General features: G+C 38.7%; 1 protein-coding gene across 1 annotated transcript; it reads left to right on the top strand.

Moving 5' to 3' along the window:
* Positions 1-9959, top strand: LOC118223939 (alpha-2,8-sialyltransferase 8F-like). The gene is made up of 7 exons (XM_035411039.1): positions 1-115; positions 3851-3937; positions 5128-5208; positions 5334-5475; positions 6967-7082; positions 8551-8637; positions 8888-9959. The coding sequence occupies exons 1-7, from the start codon at positions 24-26 to the stop codon at positions 9348-9350; spliced, it is 1068 nt and encodes a 355-aa protein (XP_035266930.1). The 5' UTR covers positions 1-23; the 3' UTR covers positions 9351-9959.
* Positions 9960-10482: the final 523 nt, after the last annotated feature.

Raw genomic sequence — 10482 nt, 5'->3', positions numbered from 1 at the left:
TTAGGTCAATATCTGCTGTAGAGATGAAGAACCAACATGCATTTATACTGGTCTGTTTCTGCTCTGGTTTGTTCATTACATGGAGAACATGTCACCTTACATTCCAGCAAGTTAGGTAGGTCTCACAAATGGTTTTATTTTGAGCGCATGGAAAAAGTGGTGGAAAATATATATTTTTTCAATTCTGAGAGGCTGAACATGTTACTGTTTGTGTATAAGTGTGTGTGTGTGTGTGTGTGTGTGTGTCTGCATGGATATTTAAAACTTGCTTGTCTGTCCATTTGCCTCACAAGAACTTCCGCTCAAGAAAAAGCTAGTATTACTATTACCTTCTTTTAAAAAAGTATAGTCTAATGAATGCAGTAGGGTTTGTTGGTGTGACTATGTGGTGCCTAAGTAAATTGAAAATCCAAATTTTTAACAGATTTTATAGTTGTGAACAGGGGGGTCGGAACAGGGGGGAGTCACTAACATGCAAATTCATTACAAACAACTGGTAAAATTCTTCCTTGAATTACTCAGACCAACATGTACAAATCATACATGTGGGGTGACATAGCTCAGGAGGTACGAGCGGTTGTCTGGCAGTCGGAGGGTTGCCGGTTCAATCCCCCGCCCTGGGCTTGTCGAAGTGTCCCTGAGCAATACACCTAACTCCTAATTGCTCCCAACCTGCTGATTGGTACCTTGCATGGCAGCCTTTCACTGTTGCTGGGTGAGTGTGTGTGTGAATGAGAGGCATCAATTGTAAAGCGCTTTGGATAAAAGCGCTATAAAAATGCAGTCCATTTCACCATTTCACCATACATGTGGGCCAACAAAACTGGACATTCCGGTTGAAAACTTGATATTCCAGTTGAAGAGTGGATGCCTGGAAACTCTAATTGTGATCTGATTACTATCGAAAAGTTGACATTCCAGTCGAAGAGTGGATGCCTGGAAATTTTAATTGTGACCTGATTACTATTTACTATTGTCCTGCTATGTCATTGTAAAACATGTTTTCACTTGGGACATAAAGGTGTTATTATGTGTGATGATGTCACATATTTGAGCTATTTGTGTATTTGTGCTATCTGTGAAAACTTTCTAATGACCTGCTGACTTTACAGTGGCTGGAATAGGGGCAGATTTGTACAACGATGTATGTTATTACTTTGTCATTTATAATTTAAATTTTATTTTAGGTTATTTCTTATTTATTGTGTTTTAAATAAATTTAATCATATTTTCAATTGGAACCACTTCCTTTTTCACAAACAAGGCCACTGCACTCACAAACAGAATGCAGGCTACCAGCATGATATAAAATTAGATATAGGCTATTTTGCTGATGTAATTATGTTGAGCACGTACAATTAGATTAAATGTGTTGGCAAGTTGGATTTGCAGCTGGAGGTGCATTCGTGCACAATGGGTGTGGGCTTCAAGATCTCAGGGTCAACTAGAAGAAAATGCAGTGTAATGGGTCTGTGTCTGCAGACGCAGTTCCCTAGGCAGATGTGAGTTGATAATTGACATATACTGTAAGTTCCAAATAGTGTCAGATGATCATAGTGAGTTTTGTAGCGATTGGCCACACCCCCTTGAACTTAGGACCCTACGCCACGCCCACCAGTGTTCATTTTGGCAGGAACTTAAATTTTAGTTTTAGTCTCAGTCTTTTCATGAAGTTTATTATTGTATTTTAGTCATATTTTAGTCATTTATTTTAATTTAGTTTTAGTCAGTGGAATATTTGTCTAATTTGAGTCAGATATTTTAGTTATAATTTTGTCAGATGTATTCTACTGTAGAAATAGGGGATAATTGCAACAGTTCTTGGATTTTGCTCATTACTCATAATATTTAGCTTAGCACAATGAAATTTTACTTCAAACAGTTTGACATGTCAGTAGTCATTTTCAATTGCATTCATCACTTAATCCAGTCGGATACAATTTGAACCAAAGTACGCGCAGTCTGATGTTACATTCATACCACCAAGTGAGAACAGCTAATATAAGCTACGCTTGGATTTATCTACTTGCTGTGTCTTGAAAGTCTATTTAATCAATATTAACATTTATTTTTTATTCAAATGTAACCTACAACGTGCTTTATATTGCAGGTTATGTATACAAACATTGCAGCATAATAAATCCTTCAAAAAGCAGTTGGTAGTAGTCTGCAATTAAAAGCAGAACATGAAGCCATTGTCTGCAATTACAGTAAGTAAGACAAAATCCACGATGAGGTGGTCAGTTATTGGGAAATTACGACCGGCGTAGAGGTGAGGAACCCCCCTATCCCAAAGCTAAGGGGGGTTGCCTCTGTGAAGGTCATTATTTCCCAATACCTAACCACCTTGAAGTGGATTATCTCTCTTATTAAATTAAAATGAGGAACCTGTGACCCAGAAACAAACAAAACAAATTCAATTATACGGTGTGTAGGATGCTCAAAGTGGCTATAGGAGAAAAAAGTGATAGCCCGCACTAAAAAAATAATTCTTTAATATATCATATATATATAACAGCCCTTAATTATGGACATTGGAGATAAATGTGTTTCAGTCTCAGCCTTCCTCCGTGTTTCAATGCTCTCTGCTTAACCACTCAGAAAATTTCAAAAACGTCACAGGATATTTACATGAAAATGTCAGAACCAATCAAATTTGAAAAATAGGTTTCATGATTCACATTAAGTCAATTTAACAATTAGTCTATTGGCAAAGTTCACATAACAGTAATTTGACAATTTTGCATTTATCAATTTTAGATTTCCACACAATAGCCTGTGGTCAAAGCGTAGCACAAAGCACCTAAAGTATGCAAACTATTTAAAAAATAACAAATTCGATTAAAAAATGACCATTATGTATTTTTAAATGAAGTAACTTTCACAATTTGCATCAAAATGTATTCTTTTTCATTTCGCAACTGCAAGAAACATAAAATATTTGTTCATTCCGGTTCAGTTCAGATCCGGTGTCTAGAGTGAATTGCCAGTAGGCTTCTCTTTGAAGAATATGTTTGCTTAAATCTCCACCCTTTCACCGTTTTTGAACCCTTTCTATTCCTTTGCATCTCAGTGTTTGTACTGCGTGTCTATGTTCTGCCAAATGCCTTGCAACTGGTGGATTTATGTCCCTGTTTCTAATAGAACTTGTATGTTCACTTACTTATGTGGCCTCCCACAGCAGCAACAGTAGCAACATTTCAAGCTGCATGCTTTTCAGTTTTGACTGTAAACATGTACCTACACTAAACAAGCACAATTGATAATACTTAGCCTGCATGTGCCATGGGAAGTAAATAGTTCCAATAGAAGCTAAGATGAATTATATTTTTTGAAGCATAATCAGGTAAATTACACAAGTACAACTTGGAGTTCATTGAAATGTATTTTCATATTTTAGACCAGAAACTCATAAATAACCCTGTATTAGCCATTATAAAGCTGAGAGGATTTCAGAAATGTCTGTAAATGTCTGTAATATACTCCATTGTACACAAACACGCTCTGGGCCAATTGAAAACATTTAAATTTTATTAATATGAAAAAATCTACAGAAGGTGAACAGAACAGTGGCTTTAATGACCACAATGAGTCAGGATCTTGATTTCTCATCCGAAGGTTGGAATGTCATTTGAGGCACAATGAATCATTGACACCCTTTGTGATATTTGAACATTAAATCTGGGAACTCTTTGCCTTTTGCAACCACATAAATTGTGTTACAAACTATTTTCTTTTAAAACTCACACAAGCCTGGTTTTGCAGGAGGAGGAGGAGAACAAGTTTTTGTTGCAAGAGGGTCATGACTGCACTAACAGAGCTAAATGAACGGTCATGTTCTGTGTTATAGACAGGAAACAACTGGCTCTTTAATGCTGAGACGTCAGCTGTGTGAAAGACTGAGGGCGAAGTATGCTTCAATCAAAGCAATAAAACTGTGAGTACTTCAGATTTATGACTGAGATCCTGTTGTTCTGTTGTGTTCATGTTTCCCTTTTTTGTTTGCAGTCACTTATCATGAAAGTAAATTTCCCCATTTCTCTCTCTCTATTCCTTGAAATACTTATTCAACAAAACCACAAGATTCAATCAGAAATAGAAATTGTCAATTGTTTTAGCACTTTCAAAATGAATGCCAAAACTGAAAAAGATGGTTTATTCAGAGCTATGCCTTTTACTACCACACAAATGGCTTGTTTACGCTTAACATATTAATAGCAGTGTCTATAGAAGAAAATAAAGTTCAAAAAGATTTTAATTAAGAAGACATTGAATTTAAGTGATTAATGTTTTTTTTTAATGACATTAATACATTTGAATTTTTAACTCTGAATACAATACATTAGTTCACTTTGAATTCTATAGCTTTTTTATAGTTAGAATGTGTTGGGTGTGAATTCAAATGTTTAAAAATCATGTTGTAAAAATTCAGGTTCTGAATTCACCTCTCAAAAATTTAGCTTCCCAAAATTCAAGTCGTAAAAAACCAGGCTGAAAAAATTCAGGTTCCATTTTTCCAATGCTCCAAATTCAGTTTTTAAAAATTCTATTTGTGACAATTCTGTTTACAAGCATACTCAGAACATCCGGGTTACTCAGGCAAAGGAGTAAAACATGGATGCAGTCGATTCTACCTGTAGCCAATCATCATCAAGATCTGTGAAAAGGGTGGAGATTCAAATTGATACCCTGAGATCTGAGCCCCCTACAGCAGACACAAACAAGGTCATGTCCAGATGGGATACCAAAGATTTAAAGAGGTGGTGTCCTATCCCACGTGACCATCAGTTACCATAGAAACAAACTGTGCACAACGCTTTGGCTATAGTGGCTGGTTTGAAGTGGAGTCAGATACAGACACGTTACAGTAGGTTTTCCACAATAGAAGAATTAAATTCTGCCTTGTCCTTCTTCCAGGAGGAAAGGCTGACCTCATTTATTGACCAAACTATGGAGAAAAAAATGGATAGGAAACTAGTATTCAATGTGTTCCTAAATTCAAATCTTTTTGAACCTTACTTTTTCCATAAGTGCCATACTGTGGTGCAGAAATATTGTGGGAGCGTTGTTGTTTGTTGGGTCGGTATGGCTGGTCCAAGGCTCTTGCTCTCATTTTCTTTCTCCCAGAACCACACAGTTTTCAAATGATATGAAGGAACTCATGAGCTGCCCCTGGAAAACAAACATAACTCACAAAGAGCGCTACAGGTACATCCCTCCAGGTATCCTGCCTGCAGCCACAGTTCTTTATTCTGATCACATTGAATACAAAATTGAAGGATATATTTTAGCTGACTGTGGTGGCCTTTTCTTGTACCCCCACCCCACTGCAGGGTTGAACTGTACTCCAGTTGCAATGCCACTGATGAGCTGATTCTGACAAAGCAAAACACGTTCCTGGGTCAGAACGTTACTTACGATGGGGAGAGAAGAATCAGGGTGGTGGACAAGTCGATGCTGAAAATGCTCCCTGAGGTTAGAATATGTGCTACAACAATTATGTTGTTCACAGAACAAGCCACATTTGTTTGTATGCGTGTGTGTGTGTATGTAAGTAATGTTTGGAACAGAGGCATATTTTTCTGGATTTGGCTCTGTACAGAATTCAAGAATTTAATCAAATAATGTTTGTATGTGGCTAAAGTGCACATCCTCAGCTTTTATTAAAGGGAATTTAAAAAAAGACTTTTTTTGTCACCATCTTGAAATTACAGAACTTTTTATGCATAGCCCCCACACGTTTCAGGGCACCATAATGTTTGGGAGAAATGAATTCTCAGGTGTTTCTGATTAGTCAGGTGTGTTCAATTGCTTCTTTAGTGCAAGTATAAAAGAGCTTTTTATCAGGTCAAGTCTTGATTCTAGGCTTTTGATTGCCTTTTGGAGTCTGTTATAGGCATTTGTCAAGGGTGAGAGTTGTGCCAGTGAAAGTCAAAGAAGCCATCATGAGCCTGAGGAAAAACAACTGTTAGAGACATCGCTAAGAAGAGAGTGTACTGGTGAGCTCAGTAATTGCAAAAATCCTGGCAGGCCAAGGAGGTCCTCTACAGTTCATGACTGAAGAATCCTCACCATAATGAAGAAAAAACCCAAAACAACTGTCTGACAAAAAAAAAAAACACTCTTCAGGAAGCAGGCATAGATGTGTCAGTGACTACTGTCCAAAGAAGACTTCAGGAACAGAACTTCAGAGGCTACACTACAAGATTAAAACCACTAGTTAGCTGCAAACATCAGAATGGCTCGCTGGCAGTTGGCTAAGTACCTAAAAGAGCATTCTAAAAGAAGGTGTCGTGGACAGATGAGATCAAGATTCACTTGTATCAGAATGATTGCAAAAACCAAGTGTGGAGGCCAAAAGTAACTGCCCAAGATCCAAAGCACCCCCTTTAATCTATGAAGTTTGGTAGTGGGAGTTGCATGGTTTGGGCATGTATGGTTGTCACAGATACTGGCTCACTTGTCATCATTCATAGAAGCATCTCATCCGCTCAAATACAAGCAAATACGCACAAACGTTCATCCCACGGCAAGAAAATTATCCCAAGCATACTGCTAATGCAACAAAGGAGTTTTCCCAAGCCAAAACCAGGAAATTTCTTAATTGGCCAAGTCATTCACGTGATTTGTATCCAACTGAACGTACATTTCATATGCTGAAGGCAGCTAGCCCCTGAAATGACCAGGAGCTGAAGACGGGTACAGTACAGGGCGTGCAGAGGATCACTAGAGTAGATACTCAGCACTTGGTGATTTCTGTGGGTGACAGACTTCAAGCAGTCATTGTATGCAAAGGATAGGCAAAAAAGTACTAAACATGACTACTTTCATTTACATATTAATATGTCCCAAACATTATGGTGCCACCAGGCCCTGTACTGCATGCACTTGAATAGTGCATGCATAAAACTTTGTTTTATTATATTAAAAACACATTTGTTGAGATATGCTATTCCCCTCTGTTAGAGTACCCCCTGGAGGACTGGAGGTCTACTTGGGCGCTGTGCAGTCGTTGGGAATGGTGGGATTTTGAAGAACAGCAGTTGTGGTTCTATGATTAATAAGGCTGACTTTGTCATAAGGTAGGTACACTTTCATTATTGTTACAATATAGAACATAGCCCAATATAGAACATAGCCCTTGTTTACACTATTATCCAATGCAGTTGATAAGTCACATTTTCACAATTGCAATACATTGTAAATCTTTGTGACTGAAATCACATTCACCTTCACCAAACTAACTGAGGCATGCAGTCTGCCGGAGAGGCGGATTGGTCTCAGCTGAGCCGGCTGGTGGAGAGAGCACACACACCTGGACTCTGTTAGCTAATCAGCCCAGGTGCTTAAAGGTGTGCTGCTCTCCACAGTTCAGGGCCGAGACCAGGAGCTAACACTGATAGTGAGTTTCTTTATTTGAGTTGCGTTTAATTTCAGTTGTGTTTCTTTAAAAAAAATGGCGAAAAGTGAATCTGCCACTGAAATGTGGGAGGAGCTGGCCAGGTGTGAATCTGGCCAGCTACGAGTGGTGAACTTAAAAGTTTCCGCTCAAGTTTTACTTTCTTTTGTCTTTGTTATTTTAGCTTATTGTTTTAGTTTATTGTTTTTGCCTGGAACCCGTGAGGGGGAAAGGTGAAGATGCGTTTATTTTATTTCATGTTTGTATGGGTGCGCCCTCTCTCTCTCCATGCGACAGACAATGGCGTTCCCCAGCACTGCCGCATCTCCCTGCCAGGGGTGTCACACTGGTGTGTGATACTAATGACCAGCTATGCAACAGGGTGTTTTAAAAATCCCTCACATTTATTATAGGATGTTATTTTTTGGTAGAATGTAGAATGGAAACAGGAGAAAGTGCTAGTTGGAATGGTTACATTCAATTGTAATACTGGCAGAATCTGGTCCAGAGAACCTCTGAATTCTTGAGTTCAGACCACAATTACTGAATACACATTGGATTTGACAAGAAAATATAAATGCATGTCACAACAACAGCAAGTGTAAATAGGTCTCTATTGACATGCTATGGGTTCATTACTTAGAAAGAAAGTTGTTATGAATGGGTTATCCATACCTAACTGCTGTTAAGTTTGCCTATCAAATAATTAATAATTGAACACGGCTTACTCTGTTGGAACCTTGAGCCAACATTGCAATTGATTTAGTTTCAATAAAAAATGAGGTTGACAATAAATGTTTTAAGCACTGTTGAATACAGTTTTTTACATTTGATCCAAATCAACTGACAATATGCAGCCAGTTTTAAAAAATGGAAACCAACTTAGTGTACATAAATCCCTCTGCAAACTCAGAGGGGGTGGGGGTATTGCCCTGACTGAGTTGGCATACAGTGATAATTTATTTTGATTCCTTGTCTCAGGACATTGCATGCAGCTGCAGACTTGCAACATATGTGATTCTCTCTTACAATCATACTGTAAATGAAATATCTTCAGGGTTTAAGAATGGATTCCAATTGGAGCAGTCCTCCTGTCTCTCAATCATCAAACTAAATTTGAAGTATTTCTTTTTTTTATTTTGACTTTCCAGGTTTAATCTAGCTCCCATCATATTAAGCGAAGATATAGGGGTGAAGACAAGTCTAATTACAGCCAACCCCAGCCAGATCAAACGCAGGTAGGCACTTTCGCTCTGAACGCAAAATGGTTTTTGCATTGTTTACCTGTACATTTGAACAGAATGTAGCCTGTATACTGACAGTCAACACGTTGCGCTTTCTTTCCTTTCTGTCATTCATCAGATGCCAAAATGAGCAGCCTACACTGTTCCCTTACATTATCAAACAGTCACAGGTCCATGGCCATCTTATATTTCCCACTTATATTATGTTTGATAAACTCTACTTTTCACTCCTCCATCTCTGCAGCTACCCAAACATGAAGAAGCATCGCCATCGCCTGGCAAATCACTTGTCTTTGTATGGAGATGCCCCGCTTCTCATGCCCGCGTTTGCCTATAGACTCTGCACTGGCATCTCCTTCCAAGTTCACCAAGCCCTCCTCCCACTCCGCCCGCAGCAGAAGGTAGTTTTCTTCAACCCTAACTATCTGCGGGAGCTACACCATTACTGGCGGCAGAGGGGCCAACGGGCCTTTCGTCTCTCCACAGGGTTAATGCTGGCGAGCGTAGCCCTGGAGCTGTGTGAGGAGGTGCACCTTTATGGGTTTTGGCCCTTCAGTGTTGACCTTTCCCAGCAAAAACTGTCGCACCACTACTATGACAATGTTGGGCCCCGTCATCGTGCACATTCTATGCCTCGTGAGTTCCTCCAGCTGCTGAAAATGCACAGTATGGGGGCAATAAACCTACACATTGGGAAATGCCAGTGACACTGCCTGATATTTGCTGGACAGGAAGTTTGTAGAACAACAGATTATCTAAGTACTGTTTTGAATCTTGCTGTTGTTTACCTGATTGCTGAAAAACTTCACTCACCTGCTGCTGCTGTCTCCACCCTAAATGAACTCATTAGCAAAATAATTAATTAATTAATTATTTGACATGCAATGGAAGTCAAAATGGACCACTAATATTGTCTAACCAGTCACATCAATTCAGTGAAGGTAGGTTTAATGTGAAAGCAGTGATTTAAATATGAGGTATAAGGAAGTAATCAAAGACCAAGAGGCATGTGGCAATGTTTTGAGAGCTGCCCTCTCACAAATGTATTTATCTTTTTATTTTATGCACAGCTGATGGGCATGCATGTATATATATATATATATATATATATAACAAAAGACAAAAAGCTGAGATATTGTCTGTATTATTTCCTGTTAAAAAAAATGTTGGTGTCCACTAAAGGCCCATATAGTACCTGTTGTAAATATAATAGAATCCAGTGAGCAAAAGCCAGAATCTAGATATCCAGAGGGGTGGAAGTATAGGTTGAGAAATGCTTTGACATAGAGTAAAGAATAAAGAATATACACACACCACCAAATGCTCCCTTGTGGTTTATTTAGATTGTAATGTTTTGACCCATTTGCAAGGCACACAATAACATGAAGGAAGTGGGGGGGGGGGGGTTATATAGACACACATAGGTATGAACTTGATAGTATTCAGGTACATACAAATGGTGTATTATGTAGGCACGATGCAACCGTGTGGACATAAAATACATGAATTGTCTGATAAATGAAGGAAAAACATGATCACCAGTGTGAATAAACCTCTAAGAAGGGGGTCACTTTGACTGGGGGGGACATGTAACGACAAATTTAGGAGGGCCCTTAAAGCCTTTTTCAATTTTCCTGAATTCAGAGCCAAGAGAAGCAAACTTTGTGCAGCACTGCGGGTTTTCTGGTGGTTTGTTACGCATCTTCGGTTATGAACATTCTGAGTGGGATATGTAATTAAAACGTTCCTCAGCCAATTTTATCCATTCAGTTGTATAACCTCTTTAGAGGAACCTGTCAGGGAGGTCTTCAACCTGTGTGTGGTACATTTGATCAGAGC

Source organism: Anguilla anguilla, chromosome 3, assembly GCF_013347855.1.
Source record: "Anguilla anguilla isolate fAngAng1 chromosome 3, fAngAng1.pri, whole genome shotgun sequence".
NCBI classification, from domain to species: domain Eukaryota; kingdom Metazoa; phylum Chordata; class Actinopteri; order Anguilliformes; family Anguillidae; genus Anguilla; species Anguilla anguilla.
Note: the sequence above shows the minus strand (reverse complement) of the source record. Positions and strands in the feature narration are given on the sequence as shown.

Bases quoted from the DNA above. Each gene is read 5' to 3' on its own strand.
- LOC118223939 (XM_035411039.1), top strand. From the start codon at position 24: ATGAAGAACCAACATGCATTTATACTGGTCTGTTTCTGCTCTGGTTTG. The intron at 116-3,850 runs GTAGGTCTCACA...TCTGTGTTATAG, and splicing joins CTTACATTCCAGCAAGTTAG to ACAGGAAACAACTGGCTCTT. The intron at 8,638-8,887 runs GTAGGCACTTTC...CCATCTCTGCAG, and splicing joins CCCAGCCAGATCAAACGCAG to CTACCCAAACATGAAGAAGC.